At 48.7% G+C, this 15,986-nt stretch overlaps 1 protein-coding gene across 1 annotated transcript in view; it reads right to left on the reverse strand.

The window, feature by feature from the left end:
* The window catches only part of atp6v1g1 (ATPase H+ transporting V1 subunit G1), a 33,526-nt gene extending 18,536 nt beyond the window's left edge, over positions 1-14,990 (reverse strand). Inside the window, exon 1 of the mRNA XM_062959653.1 lies at positions 14,857-14,990. Within this exon, the coding sequence (XP_062815723.1) occupies positions 14,857-14,968 (112 nt within the window). The 5' untranslated portion in view covers positions 14,969-14,990. The remainder of the gene's footprint in view (positions 1-14,856) is intronic.
* Positions 14,991-15,986: the final 996 nt, after the last annotated feature.

The raw sequence follows: 15,986 nt of genomic DNA on the forward strand, positions 1-15,986 counted from the left end.
TGAACTCAGACAGTAACCAGTATAACTGGTGATATTGGATGCTTGCAGTAACCAGTATAACCAGTGATATTAAATGCTGGCAGTAACAGTATAACCAGTGATGTTGAACTTAAACAGTAACCAGTATAACTAGTGGTGTTGAATGCTGGTAGTAACCAGTATAACCAGTGATGTTGAACTCAGACAGTAACCAGTATAACTAGTGATGTTGAATGCAGACAGTAACCAGTATAACCAGTGATGTTGAATGCAGGCAATAACCAGTATAACTAGTGATGTTGAATGCTTGCAGTAACCATTATAACCAGTGATGTTGAATGCAGGCAGTAACCAGTATAACCAGTGATCTTGGATGACTGCAGTAACCAGTATAACCGGTGATGTTGAATGCTTGAAGTAACCAGTATAACCAGTGATGTTGAATGCAGGCAGTAACCAGTATAACTGGTGATGTTGAATGCTTACAGTAACCAGTATAACCAGTGATGTTGAATTCAGGCAGTAACAAGTATAACTGGTGATGTTGAATGCAGGCAGTAACCAGTATAACTGGTGATGTTGAATGCAGGCAGTAACCAGTATAAGTGGTGATGTTGAATGCTTGCAGTAACCAGTATAACCAGTGATGTTGAATGCAGGCAGTAACCAGTATAGCTGGTGATATTGGATGCTTGCAGTAACCAGTATACCCAGTGATATTAAATGCTGGCAGTAACAGTATAACCAGTGATGTTGAACTCAGACAGTGACCAGTATAACTAGTGGTGTTGAATGCTGGTAGTAACCAGTATAACTGGTGATGTTGAATGCTTGCAGTAACCAGTATAACCAGTGATGCTGAATGCCAGCAGCAATAAACAACATCTAGAAAGCTGATTATTCTCATCTCTACTACAACGGTATTGTCTCTGTGTTAGTGGAGTAGTGAATCCGCTCTAGGATTTAATCTCGATGGTAATGGAGCTATCCAATGTGCTGAAGCGTATCCACCAGAACAGATTCAGCACCATAGATAGTTCTTTCAAACGCTTGGCAGCCACTCCATCAGATACTCCTTTTTCCACTCTTGCATCTCCCGCCAGCTCTTCTAGGTTTTAGTATATTCAGAGAAAAGATGTTTACTTTTTGCAATGATATTTGGAAGACATCAGCTTCCATCCTGATCCTTTTGGTACCATGGGTGCCGAATGTGTGGCCAGTGAGGAGAGCATGCTTCTGCAAAGGTGGCCAGATTGTAAGCCAATCAACTAAAGTCCTTGGAAGCAGCTGGCAGGCCCTTAATGCTCTAGTTAAGAGGACTTAGAAGACAGATTGCTGCTTTTCTTTTGCCTCTTCACTGAGTTCCTTTACACTGGTTTCAGCACTTTGAGGAGTAAATTAAAACATGCGGCAGGTCCTGGCTTGTTCAGTAGACTCTATAGTTCCATTTGGCGGGAAGCTTTAGCATTGAACGATTGTGTTGTTAAAGTGCGTAGTATGGAACCCTGTGCAGAAGGTTCCATTTGGCAGGAATCCTTAGCATTGAACGGTTGTGTTGTTAAAGTGCTAAGTATGGAACCCTGCGCAGACGGTTCCATTTGGTGGGAAGCCTTAGCATTGAACGGTTGTGTTGTTAAAATGCGAAGTATGGAACCCTGTGCAGACAGTTCCATTTGGCGGGAAGCCTTAGCATTGAATGGTTGTGTTGTTAAAGTGCGAAGTATGGAACCCTGAGCAGACGGTTCCATTTGGTGGGAAGCCTTAGAAATGAACGGTTGTGTTGTTAAAGTGCAACGTATGGAACCCTGCACAGACAGTTCCATTTGGTGGGAAGCCTTAGTATTGCATAGTTGTGTTGTTAAAGTGCAAAGTATGGAACCCTGCGCAGACAGTTCCATTTGGTGGGAAGCCTTAGCATTGAACGGTTGTGTTGTTAAAATGCAAAGTATGGAACCCTGTGCAGACAGTTCCATTTGGTGGGAAGCCTTAGCATTGAACGGTTGTGTTGTTAAAATGCGAAGTATGGAACCCTGCGCAGACGGTTCCATTTGGTGGGAAGCCTTAGCATTGAACGGTTGTGTTGTTAAAATGCGAAGTATGGAACCCTGTGCAGACAGTTCCATTTGGCGGGAAGCCTTAGCATTGAATGGTTGTGTTGTTAAAGTGCGAAGTATGGAACCCTGAGCAGACGGTTCCATTTGGTGGGAAGCCTTAGAAATGAACGGTTGTGTTGTTAAAGTGCAACGTATGGAACCCTGCACAGACAGTTCCATTTGGTGGGAAGCCTTAGTATTGCATAGTTGTGTTGTTAAAGTGCAAAGTATGGAACCCTGCGCAGACAGTTCCATTTGGTGGGAAGCCTTAGTATTGCAAGGTTGTGTTGTTAAAGTGCGAAGTATGGAACCCTGCGCAGACAGTTCCATTTGGTGGGAAGCCTTAGCATTGAATGTTTGTGTTGTTAAAGTGCGAAGTATGGAACCCTGTGCAGGTGGTTCCATTTGGTGAGAAGCCTTAGCATTGAACGGTTGTGTTGTTGAAGTGCGAAGTATGAAACCCTGTGTAGACAGTTCCATTTGGAGGGAAGCCTTAGCATTGAACGGTTGTGTTGTTAAAATGCAAAGTATGGAACCCCGTGCAGACAGTCGGTCAAGAATTCAGTGCGACTCAACTGAATTCTTGACACCCCAAAAGATATTCAACAGATAATGCAAGCTGTTCATGGTGATTGTGTTGATGTGAGCCCTGTGCGTCATTGGACGAGTAAGTTTAAAGATGTTGTCCAGGAACACTTGGCCTCTCTAAACGAATTCAAGTCCCCAGGGCCAGATCAGCTACATCTGGTATTGAAGGAACTAGTGGAAGTTATTTCAGAACCACTGGCAATTATCTTCGAGAGTTCTTGGAGAATGGGAGAAGTCCCAGCAGATTGGAGGAGGGTGAATGTGGTCCCTATCTTCAAGAAGGGAAAAAAGAACGACCCAAACAATTACCGTCCGGTCAGCCTCACATCGATACCAGGCAAGATTCTGGAAAAGATCATTAAGGAAGTGGTCTGCGAACACTTAGAAACAAATGCAGTCATTGCTAATAGTCAACACGGATTTACCAAAAACAAGTCATGCCAGACTAATCTGATCTCTTTTTTCGATAGAGTTACGAGTTGGGTCGATACAGGGAATGCTGTGGATGTAGCGTACCTGGATTTCAGTAAGGCCTTCGACAAAGTCCCCCACGACCTTCTGGCAAACAAACTAGTAAAATGTGGGCTAGACAAAACTACGGTTAGGTGGATCTGTAATTGGCTAAGCGAACGAACCCAAAGGGTGCTCACCAATGCGTCGTCTTCATCATGGAAAGAAGTCACGAGTGGAGTGCCGCAGGGCTCCGTCCTGGGCCCGGTTCTGTTCAACATCTTTATTAACGACTTAGACGAAGGGTCAGAAGGCACGATCATCAAGTTTGCAGACGACACAAAACTGGGAGGGAGAGCCAACACTCCAGAAGACAGGAGCAGAATTCAAAACGATCTTGACAGACTAGAGAGATGGGCCGAAACTCACAAAATGAAGTTCAACAGGGACAAATGCAAGATACTTCACTTTGGCAGAAAAAATGGAAATCAAAGATACAGAATGGGGGACGCCTGGCTTGGCAGCAGTGTGTGCGAAAAAGACCTTGGAGTCCTCGTGGACAACAAGTTAAACATGAGCCAACAATGTGATGCGGCTGCTAAAAAAGCCAATGGGATTCTGGCCTCATCAATAGGGGAATAGCGTCTAGATCCAGGGAAGTTATGCTCCCCCTCTATTCTGCCTTGGTCAGACCACACCTGGAATACTGTGTCCAATTCTGGGCACCACAGTTGAAGGGAGATGTTGACAAGCTGGAAAGCGTCCAGAGGAGGGCGACTAAAATGATTAAGGGTCTGGAGAACAAGCCCTATGAGGAGCGGCTTAAAGAGCTGGGTATGTTTAGCCTGCAGAAGAGAAGGCTGAGAGGAGACATGATAGCCATGTACAAATACGTGAAGGGAAGTCATAGGGAGGGAGGAGGGAGCTTGTTTTCTGCTGCCCTGCAGACTAGGACACGGAACAATGGCTTCAAACTACAGGAAAGGAGATTCCACCTGAACATCAGGAAGAACTTCCTCACTGTGAGAGCTGTTCGACAGTGGAACTCTCTCCCCGGGGCTGTGGTGGAGGCTCCTTCCTTGGAGGCTTTTAAGCAGAGGCTGGATGGCCATCTGTCGGGGGTGCTTTGAATGCGATTTCCTGCTTCTTAGCAGGGGGTTGGACTAGATGGCCCATGTGGTCTCTTCCAACTCTACTATTCTATGATTCTATGAGGTGGGAACATCTGACTTGCGTGACAAACAAAGAGTTGGACGTCCTGTGACAGCAACCACCAAGTTTCACAAGCAAAAGGTTGACGGATTTAGGACGATCGTCGTATCACTCAGAAAGAAATTTCAAGCATAATTGGCATTTCACAAGAACGTGTGGGTCACATTGTTGCTTTGCTTGGCTATCGGAAGATCTGTGCACGATGGGTCCTGCGAGACGCCGGTTGCGGAAACAGAGTGTCGACTTCTTCCGTGACGGCTTCAGAAAACTTGTTCATTGTTGGCAGAAATGTATCCAATTGTCTGGTGATGGTGTGGAAAAAAATCAAGCCTTGAAGTGTTCGCACTTCCCCGCTCACTAAGCAAGCATTTGCAAAACCTGCTGTCTTTAAAGCAGAGGATTAATTGTTTGCCAAAGAAGCTAATCTCCTTGAAGTGTGTGTTTCTGACGCTCCTCATTCCAAGGCTTTGCTTAATTATCGCAAAAAGGGTTCTTCATATTTGCAGAGCACTCTCTGTCTCCTGTTTCGGAGAGCGTCCGTCAATTCCCTCTGGAAAGGCCGTGTTGACAATAGCGCAAGGGGGGCGTGCTAAGGACACACACCGCGAATCTTGATTCGGGGGAGTTGTAGTTCACCTACATCCAGAGAGCACTGTGAACCCAAACACCGATGGACCGAATTCCCCTGCAATCAATGAGCACGCTGAACTCCACCAATGATGGAATTGGACCAAACTTGGCACACAGAGTCCTCATGAGCCACAAAAAATACTGGAGGTCTTTGGGGAAAATTCTCTTTGATTTGGGGGAGTTGTAGTTCACCTTCATTCAGAGAGCACTGTGAACCCAAACACCGATGTACCAAATTCCCCTGCAATCAATGAGCACGCTGAACTCCACCAATGATGGAATTGGACCAAACTTGGCACATAGAGTCCCCATGAGCCACAAAAAATACTGAAGGTCTTTGGGGAAAATTCACTTTGATGTAGGAGAGTTGTAGTTCACCTTCATACACAGAGCACTGTGGACCCAAACACCGATGGATTTGAGTCAAACTTTTCACACAGACCTTATATTCTGAAATTTGATTCCATGGAAGGGTTTGGGTTAGGATTAGGGAACTGACCTTTTTCTTCGTGTACTCTGTGAATGCACACTAATGGAGAGGCTGCGCCTGCGCAGGTCCCAACGGAAAACTCTTCCCAAGCTGAAGTTTAAATTTTGGCGGTAGCCACGCCCCTCCGTCCCCGGAGGGCATATAAGGCAGCCCTCGGCGTCTCCTCCCCAGTTCCTTTTTTTCCGCCGCAAGGTTCACTTCGGATTCTCATGTCTACGACTCGCTTCAAGCGTTGCACTCAGTGTGCCGCTAAGATTCCTGATTCCGACGGCCACGCCAAGTGCCTCTACTGCCTCGGGGAGGCACATGTCGTCGGTACCTGCCGTTTCTGCCTGGCCCTAACGGCCCAGGCTAGGAAAAATAGAGCCGCGAGGCTTAGAGCGGCGCTCTACGAAAAATCGCTTGCCCCTGAACCCGCTCCGTCGACTTCGGGCACGAAGCCGCCGCTTAATCCGGGATCGATGTCGGCTCCAACACCTAAAGCTCCCTCGGTCTCGTCTAAGGCATCCAGAGCCTCCAGATCGTCTAAGGCCGCTAAACCACCGTGCACACTCACCACGGCTACGGTGTCGACACGTTCTGGCCGGGTCGGCCCTTCCTCGACATCGAGCTCGGTGGCTTCCGTATCCTCGGCTCGATCCCATCTCGGAGCTCCTCCGTCGACCTCGGCGATGAAGATCGCCCTGAAAAGGGCTCACGAGGAAGCTCGTCGGACCCAATCCGACTCAGCAATGGTCCCTCCCACTCCGGGTAAATCCTTGAGGGTTCCATCGAAGCAACCGCTCGCTAAGAAGAGGGCAACCCAACGCTCTTCCTCTTCTGCTTCCTCCAAGATGGACGTCCTTTCTTCTGCGACTTCCTCTAGAAGATCCTCTCCGATCGCTCCCGCTCAGCGACCTCGCCAACCTTCTCCTCAACATCTTTCTGATGGCGAGTTGCAGGACTCACCCCACCACTCCACTCAGACAGTGGTCAGGGTGCCATCTCCTCGACCTGCTGTCTCTCATCGTTCGTCTCGTCAACAGCTTTTTCCCCCGACCTCGACACCGGAACGGGGTAGACAGACCACTCGCCTGGCTCGAGCGGCCCAGGCCTCGGCCTCCAAAGAAACTCGGCCACAGATGGCTCCTGCTCTTGAGGTTTTGCCGCCACCAGAGACTGTGTTGTCATCTCCCCCCCAGTCCCCTCAAGGGGCTGGGGACGATGAGATCGATATAGATCGCCCTGACTCCGCTCTCTCGGCCTCGGTGGTATCCTTAGGCCTTGATCTCTCTCCTCCTCATGACGCCTATGAGGTGGACCCTCCTTCGCCTACCGACAACATTCGGGCCTTCTCCGAACAGATGATTAGAATGGCCGATGCCCTGGGTCTGGAAATCAAACAGACTTCCAAAGCAGTGACTGACCCGGTCTTCAAACGGGTCCAAGCCCAGGCCCCTCCAGCCACGCTGTTGCCATTTTTGCCTTATCTCCTAGATGTCATCCAATCTTCGTGGAAGACTCCTTCCTCGATCCCTCCTACCTCGAAGAGAATCGAGTCTTGGTATCGTACAGATGACGACACTTTAGAATGGCTTAAACACCATCCCGACCCGAACTCCATGGTCGTTAAAGCTTCTCAGTCTTCCGGCCGTGAATCCACTACCCCTGCAGACAGAGAGGGCAAGAGGTTTGACGCGGTCGGTCGGAAGCTCTATTCCGGAGCCCTTCTACTCTGTAGAATGGCGAACTATGGGGCCTGTATGGGGGCATACCAGCAGATCCTTTGGGAGAAAGCTCAGCCCTTCTTCTCTAAATTGTCGGATGAAGACCGGTCCGTCATGTCCACCCTCCAACAAGAGGCCGACTCGCTAGCACATCATCAAATCCAGATGGCTAAGCATACGGGCGACACGGCCGGCAAAATGATCGCCCACGCCATTGCCATTCGTCGCCACGCCTGGCTGAGGTCGTCCGGCTTGTCTTCCTCCTCCAGGCAAGTCATCGAAGACCTCCCCTTCGACGCCATGGGCCTCTTTAATTCCGGTACGGACGACAAGCTCAAAACCAATCATGACTTTAAAGTTCTGGCCACTAAATGTGGTGACCAACCTCAAACACACCGCACCAAGTGGTTTCCTCAACGTTTTCGGCGCTTCCCGCCTCCCTCTTACCGCCAGCAATCCTTCAGGCGTCCCTCGGTATCCAACAACCAGAACCGCCAACAGCCTCGTCGGGCGACTCAGCCGCAGAGACAACGTGGCCGTACCACCCCCACCGCTGGTCAACCTCACCGGCGCTCCTGACGCCATCTCTCCCCCCAGAGACTCTTTCTTCGGTACCGATGCGGTTCTCACTCCTCTGCACCTCTCTCTCCCGCCAAATCAACCTCATGGTCTCTTTCTGGACCGCCTGGCTCCCTTCTTTCACCGTTGGAAATCTATTACTTCAGATGCCTGGGTTCTCAAAATTGTCCAAGAAGGCTATGCCTTAGAGTTCGAGGGGCTCCCGCCCACGGGACAGGTCCTCCTCTCCAACCCTTCCCGAGAAATTCTTGCAGAGGTCGACGCCCTTCTCGCGAAAGGGGCTATTCGGCCCTCTCCATCGGTACGGGACCCTCAAAGCTTCTTCTCCAGATACTTCACGGTCCCGAAGAGAGGCGGGGGCCTCCGCCCCATTCTGGACTTACGTATGCTCAATACCTTCATACGCCCGACCAAGTTCAGGATGGTGTCCATCGCCTCCATCCTACCGATGCTTCAACGCGGAGACTACTTCGTGTCTATAGACCTACGAGACGCTTATTTCCACGTAGCGATTCGAGAAGCCCACAGGCGTTTCCTCTGCTTCAAAGTTCTCGACCAAACCTACCAGTTCACCGTTTTACCCTTTGGCCTCGTTACGGCCCCAAGGGTCTTTACCAAGGTCGTCGCCGTTGTGGCTGCCCACCTCCGACTCCAGGGGATCACAGTCTTTCCTTATCTAGACGACTGGCTTCTGGTCGGATCCGACCCTGCCCTCCTCCGACGTCACGTCGACTACACCCTCTCTCTTCTAGAATCTCTCGGTCTCCAGCTAAACCACGACAAATCTCACCTCACCCCGTCGAACAAAATTCGCTTCATCGGTGCCCTGTTCGACTCAATCGCTCGGACTGTCTCCCTCCCGCTCGACAGGTTTCTAGCCCTTCGCCAACAAATCATCTTCTGCGAGACCCACCGGAGGGTTCGGGCTCGATCCATCCAAGTACTGCTCGGCCACATGGCCTCCACAGTCCTCACGACCCCGTTTGCCAGGCTCCATCTCCGGACCCTGCAGAGGTGGTTCATAGACGTTTTCAAGCCATTTCGCCACCCCAACTCGAGGTTTCTCTCGGTCCCGCCCCATGTTTGTCGGTCGCTTCTCTGGTGGAAATCCCTCTCCAACATCTGCAGGGGTCTTCCGTTCCACCCGATTCCCCCCTCCACCACCATAACCACGGACTCATCCAATTTCGGCTGGGGAGCCCACATGAAGGGTCTCACTGTTCGAGGCCTCTGGTCTCCCTCCGAGAAGGCCAATCACATAAACTTTCTGGAACTCCTTGCTATCTTCAAGGCTCTGAAAGCCTTCTCCCGCCTGATCTCCCAGAGGTCTGTCCTCGTCCAATCAGACAACACGGTAGCAGTCTTCTACATCAACAAACAGGGCGGCACGGGTTCAAGGAAGCTGATGCTCCTCTCCTCCCAGCTGTGGTATTGGTGCATAGCCCGCAACATCCAAATCTCGGCGATTCACCTTCCCGGGATCCAGAACAACTTGGCAGACGCCCTCAGCAGGATGACGACTTCCTCCCACGAGTGGATGCTCGACCCCGAGACTCTTCTTTCTCTTTTTCACAAATGGGGCTTCCCCACTCTAGACCTTTTCGCTTCTCCCCAGAATGCTCAGCTGCCTCGGTACGGGGCAAGACTTCCCCCGTCCTCCTCTCCAGGCTGCCTGGGAGACGCCTTCCTTCTGGACTGGTCTGCGGAACCGATCTACCTCTTTCCGCCTTTTCCTCTCATACCAAGGGTCCTACAGAAACTCCGGTCGGTACCGACATCGGCAATCCTGATAGCTCCAGCCTGGCCCCGTCAACCTTGGTTCCCGGCTCTTCTTCATCTCTCCAGAGCGACCTTCTTCACTCTGCCCCTTCTACCTCACCTCTTGTCCAGGGAGAACGGCCAGATCCTGCACCCGGATCTCCCCTCTCTACATCTCACTGCTTGGAGGATTCTCGCCTGACCTCCCTCCCGCACAACCTACAGGAGGTCCTCCGCGCAGCTCACAAGCCGGCTACAACCAGGGCCTACACTTATAAAGTTTCTCGCTTTCGTTCTTTTCTTCGCTCCCGGGGAATTACTGCCTTCCCAACCTCGGTACCGATTGTCCTGGACTTCCTTATGTCTTTGGCAGACCAAAAACTTTCTCTTGCTTCTATGAAATCTTACTTGGCCGCTCTATCCTGGTGTTTTCAGCAACATGGTAGACCGTCGTTGTTCTCCGATCACCTTGTCAAAACCTTCTTGAAAGGATACAATAACATCTGCCCACCGTCTCAACCTCCTACTCCGGGGTGGAACCTCGAGCTCGTGCTTTCCCAGCTCACTGCCTCCCCTTTTGAACCATTGGCTTCGACCGACCTACGTCTCCTTTCTTGGAAAGTTGCCTTCCTGGTGGCCATAACCTCGGCGCGCAGACCCTCGGAGCTGGCGGCCCTTCGGGTTGATGAACCTTACCTCCGCTTTCATCATGACCGCGCCGTTCTCCGTCCGGACATCACCTTCCTTCCCAAGGTGGTCTCGGCCTTTCACCTTAACCAGGACATTGTCCTTCCCGCCTTCTTCCCAGACCCCTCGTCTCCCCTTGAGCGGAGACTGCACCTCCTCGATGTGCGTAGAGCACTTCTTTTCTACCAGGACCGTACTAAGGACATTCGAAAGTCCCCAAAACTTTTTGTGGCCCATGCTCCAGATAAACTGGGCAATCCTATTTCTTCACAAAGACTGTCCCATTGGATCGCTCAGGCCATTGAACTGGCCTATGAACTAGCCAAACGACCTCCCCCTCCGTCGGTCCGCCCGCGCTCGACGAGAGGTCTCTCCACGTCGACTGCCTTCCTAAGGGGCATCCCCCTGGACTCCATTTGCAGGGCAGCGATCTGGTCCAACCCCCTCACATTCGTGTCTCACTATAGGGTAGACCAAAAAACTTTGAAGGATTCAGCCTTTGCTAGGGCAGTTTTATCTTCATGCTTGTCCTAAACCTTATGCATTTATGACTTCTCTGTGGATGTTTTCCTCATGCGACCTTTTTGTCGATTTTCCTGTTCGGTACATGTTTGCACTGTTCTCTTTGACAATTTGTGCCTTATTTGCAACTGCCTTCCCCCTTTGAGGGAATGATGTTCCTACTTACACATGTGCTCTTAAATGGTTATATCATGCCTTACCGGGTTGCTCTCGGTGTTTGGCGTGTGTTAATGCAATACTTTAATGGGTCCTCGGACCATGTTTTGATGTTTAATAAACATATGTTTGGACATTTTCTCGTTGTCAGGGTTTGCTTAGCCCGCCTCCGAGACCTAAGCTTGCTAGTCTCCATTAGTGTGCATTCACAGAGTACACGAAGAAAAAGGACAGGTTGCTTACCTGTAACCATGTTTCTTCGAGTGTACTCTGTGAATTCACACAAGCCCGCCCTTCCTTCCCCTCTGGCAAACCCTCTTCCTTTCTCGTTGCCTTAGCGGCGTAGGAACTGGGGAGGAGACGCCGAGGGCTGCCTTATATGCCCTCCGGGGACGGAGGGGCGTGGCTACCGCCAAAATTTAAACTTCAGCTTGGGAAGAGTTTTCCGTTGGGACCTGCGCAGGCGCAGCCTCTCCATTAGTGTGAATTCACAGAGTACACTCGAAGAAACATGGTTACAGGTAAGCAACCTGTCCTTCCTTTCTGGGAGTTGTAGTTCACCCACAACCAGGGAAACTGTGACCTCTACCGATGATGGACCTGGACCAAACTTGGCATGCAGAACTCAACCTACTAGCTCAACCTACATGGACTAGCTCAACCTACTGGAGGGATTAGAGGAGATTGACTCACCATAGTGGGAGTTGTAGTTTACCCTGCAGCTAGAGAGCACTGTGAACCCAAACACCGATGGATTTGGGTCAAACTTGGCACACATACCCGCTATGACAAAATTTGATTACTGGAGAGATTTGGGTTAGGGTTAGGAAACTGACCTTCCTTTCTGGGAGTTGTAGTTCACCCACAACCAGGGAAACTGTGACCTCCACCAATGATGGACCTGGACCAAACTTGGCATGCAGAACTAACTCAACCTACTGGAAGGATTAGAGGAGATTGACTCACCAGAGTGGGAGCTGTAGTTCACCCTGCAGCCAGAGAGCACACTGAACCCCACCGACAATGCATCCAGAGCAAACTTGCCCAACATAACAAACTTTAAGTACTACCACTACTCCTAGGAGTTCAACAAAGTCATTTGTTGCCAAGCAAAATAAGAAGAGCATCCACTTGCCAGGGAAGCGTTTACTGTCAACCGACTGGAGAAGAGCCTCTTTCTAATGAGATCGGCGTGACCCTTTCAGCACAACAAATCAATGCACACAGCTCTACTTATTACAGAGTGGGTGTTTTTAAAAAAAGTCCAAGAGATAGGCTTTCAATAATACATTTAGGCAGGAAGGGAAGTGGAAAGAGATCAATGGTCACAGGCCCTTCAACTTTTCAGTAATGGAAATAAATATATATTTTTTGCACCCCTGTCAGTTCTCAGCGTAGGGATCGCCAGTCTCTTCCTCTCCTTGTTAATGCAACCCAGAATTATGAAGGTTTTCTCAGATATTTAATGTCACTTGAAGTTAAAAATTTTGGCATTATGCTAGATTTCCTTTGACCAAAAGCTGGCCACTTGGAGTGCCTCTGGTGTCACTGTGAGACACCATCCAAGCCCTCCTGGCAGACGGCCATCCAGCCATAGATATTATAGGTAGGTAGGTAGATAGACATGATTGAGAAGGACCTCAAGGGCCATCCAGTCCAGCCCCCTTCTTTTTGCCAGGCAGGGAGACACCATCCAATCTCTCCTGGAAGATGGCCATCGAGCCATAGATATGATAAGTAGAGATAGATGGATGGATGGATAGATAGATAGATATGATTGAGAAGGACCTCAAGGGCCATCCAATCCATCCTCCTTCTTTCTGCCAGGCAGGGAGACACCATCCAAGCCCTCCTGGCAGATGGCCATCTAGGCATAGATATGATAGATAGAGATAGATATATGATAGATAGATAGATAGATAGATAGATAGATAGATAGATAGATAGATAGACAGATAGATATGATTGAGAAGGAACTCAAGCACCATCCAGTCCAGCCCCTTCTTTCTGTCAGGCAGGGAGACACCATCCGATCCCTCCTGACAGATGGCCATCTAGGCATAGATATAATACGTAGATAGATATGGCAAATAGGTAGGTAGGTAGATGATAGATAGATAGATAGATAGATAGATAGATAGAGAAGGACCTCAAGCACCATCCAGTCCAGCCCCTTCTTTCTGCCAGGCAGGGAGTCACCATCCAAGCCCTCCTGACAGATGGCCATCAGGCATAGATAAGGTAGGTAGGTAGATAGATAGATATGGTAGATAGATAGATAGATAGATAGATAGATAGATAGATAGATAGATAAGGACGTAAAGGGCCATCCAGTCCAAGCCCCTTCTTTCTGCCAGGCAGGGAGAAACCATCCAAGCCCTCCTGACAGATGGCCATCCAGGCATAAATATGATAGGTAGATAGATATGCTAGATAGATAAATGGATAGATAGAGAAGGACCTCAAGCACCATCCAGTCCAACCCCCATTCTTAAGATAGGTAAGTAGATAGATATGGAAGATAGGTAGGTAGAGTAGATAGATAGATATAGTAGATAGGTAGGTAGATAGATAGGTAGATAGATATGGTAGGTAGGTAGGTAGATATGGGAGATAGGTAGGTAGAGTAGATAGATATGGTAGATAGATATGGTAGATAGGTAGATAGATATGGTAGGTAGGTAAGTAGAGTAGATAGATATGGTAGATAGGTAGGTAGATTAGATAGATATGGTAAGTAGGTAGATAGATTAGGTAGGTAGGTAGAGTAGATAGATATGGTAGATATGGTAGGTAGGTAGAGTAGATAGATAGATATGGTAGGTAGGTAGAGTAGATAGATAGATATGGTAGGTAGGTAGAGTAGATAGATAGATATGGTAGGTAGGTAGGTAGATAGATATGGTAGATAGGTAGGTAGATAGATAGATATGGTAGGTAGGTAGAATAGATAGATAGATATGGTAGGTAGGTAGAGTAGATAGATAGATATGGTAGGTAGGTAGAGTAGATAGATATGGTAGATAGATATGGTAGGTAGGTAGAGTAGATATGGTAGGTAGGTAGAGTAGGTAGATAGATATGGTAGATAGGTAGGTAGGTAGATATGGTAGATAGGTAGGTAGATAGATAGATATGGTAGGTAGGTAGAGTAGATAGATATGGTAGATAGGTAGGTAGATAGATAGATATGGTAGGTAGGTAGAGTAGATACATATGGTAGATAGGTAGGTAGATAGATAGATATGGTAGGTAGGTAGAGTAGATAGATATGGTAGATAGGTAGGTAGATAGATAGATATGGTAGGTAGGTAGAGTAGATAGATATGGTAGATAGGTAGGTAGGTAGATAGATAGATATGGTAGGTAGGTAGGTAGATAGATATGGTAGATAGGTAGGTAGATATGGTAGGTAGATAGGTTGATAAATAGGTAGATATGGTAGATAGGTAGGTAGGTTGATAGATACATAGATATGGTAGATAGGTAGGTAGATAGATATGGTAGGTAGGTAGGTACGTAGATAGATAGATATGGTAGGTAGATAGATATGGTAGGTAGGTAGGTTGATAGATAGGTAGATATGGTAGATAGGTAGGTAGGTTGATAGATACATAGATATGGTAGATAGGTAGGTAGGTAGAGTAGATAGATAGATAGATAGATAGATAGAGAAGGACCTCAAGCACCATCCGGTCCAAGCCCCTTCGTTTTGCCAGGCAGGTAGACACCATCCAAGCCCTCCCGACAGATGGCCATCCAGCCTCTGCTTGTCAACCTGCAGAGAAGGCGGCAGCTTCCTTCCTCCCTTGTTTCTTCTTTCTCCCCCCCCCCCTCCCTCCCTCCCTCCCTCCCTCCCAGGAACCGGCTGGGCTCAGCCTGTCGCCCGGTAACGAGAGAAGAGCGTCATTTCCTGAGCCGCAGCTGCCAAAGAGGCCGCCCCGCGAGGCAGAGACGCCGGAGCCGCTCAACAGTTGAGCCAACTCTTCGCCTTCTTCCTTCCTACCTTCCTTCCTTCCTTCCTCTGGAGGAGAAGCCACAGATGCCAAGGCAAGCCTGAGACGATCCTTTTCTGGTTGAGTGTTTCGGAAGAAGCGCGTCTTGGAAGTCTCTCGCATCTCTTTGCATTCACTGTTCTTTCTTCTCGGTTGGTCGGATGGATCCCTCTGTGTTGTCTTGATCCTTTCTCGCCCAGGCAACGAGGCTTTCTTTCCTGGCTGGGATCCAAAGCAAGGAAGGAAAGAAAGAAGAGAGGCGACGACCTGGGCTCGCTTGGAGGCGATTCCAGACACGGAGCCACTTCTCTTGTCTCTGAAAAGATCCCAAGAGGGAAGGAAGGGGAGCCGGCAATTCAACGTTGGAAGGAAGCAAAGGTGGCGAGGGAGGAAAGAAGAAGAGAGAAGGAGTGAGGTAGGAGAAACTAGGAGAGAGAAAAGGGAGTGAGGAAGGAAGGAATAAGGAGAGACATTGGAGGGAGTAGGAGGAAAAAACGAGGGAAGGAAAGTAGCAGGGAAGGAAGAAGGCAAGGAAGGAAAGAAGGAAAGCAGGCAGTGAGGAAGAAAGGAAACACTAGGAGAGAGAAAAGGAAGGAAGGAAGGAAAGAAAGAAAGAAAGAAAAAAGGAAGAAAGGAAGGAAGGGAAAATTAGGAGAGAGAAAGGCAAGGAAGAGAAGAAGGAAGGGGGGAGAAAAGGAAGGAAGAGAAAGGAAAAACTAGAAGAAATAAAAGGAAAGAAGGAAAGCAGGCAGGAAGAAGAAGAGAGTGGGAGTGAGGAAGGAAGGAAACACTAGGAGAGAGAAAAGCAAGGAAGGAAGGAAAGAAAGAAAAAATTAGGAGAGAGAAAAACAAGGAAGCGAAGAAGGAAGGAAGGAAACACTAGGAGAGAGAAAAGGAAGGAAGGAAGGAAGGAAGAAAAAAGGAAGGAAGGAAGGAAACACTAGGAGAGAGAAAAGGAAGGAAGGAAGGAAGGAAGGGAAAATTAGGAGAGAAAAGCAAATAAGGAAGGAAGGAAGCACTAGGAGAGAGAAAAGGAAGGAAGGAAAGAAAGAAAGGAAAATTAGAGAGAAAAGCAAGGAAGCGAAGAAGGAGGGAAGGAAATACTAGGAGAGAGAAGAGGAAGGAAGGAAAGAAAGAAAGA

Source organism: Anolis carolinensis, unplaced genomic scaffold (genome assembly GCF_035594765.1).
Source record: "Anolis carolinensis isolate JA03-04 unplaced genomic scaffold, rAnoCar3.1.pri scaffold_7, whole genome shotgun sequence".
In the NCBI taxonomy this organism is placed as follows: Eukaryota; Metazoa; Chordata; class Lepidosauria; order Squamata; family Dactyloidae; genus Anolis; species Anolis carolinensis.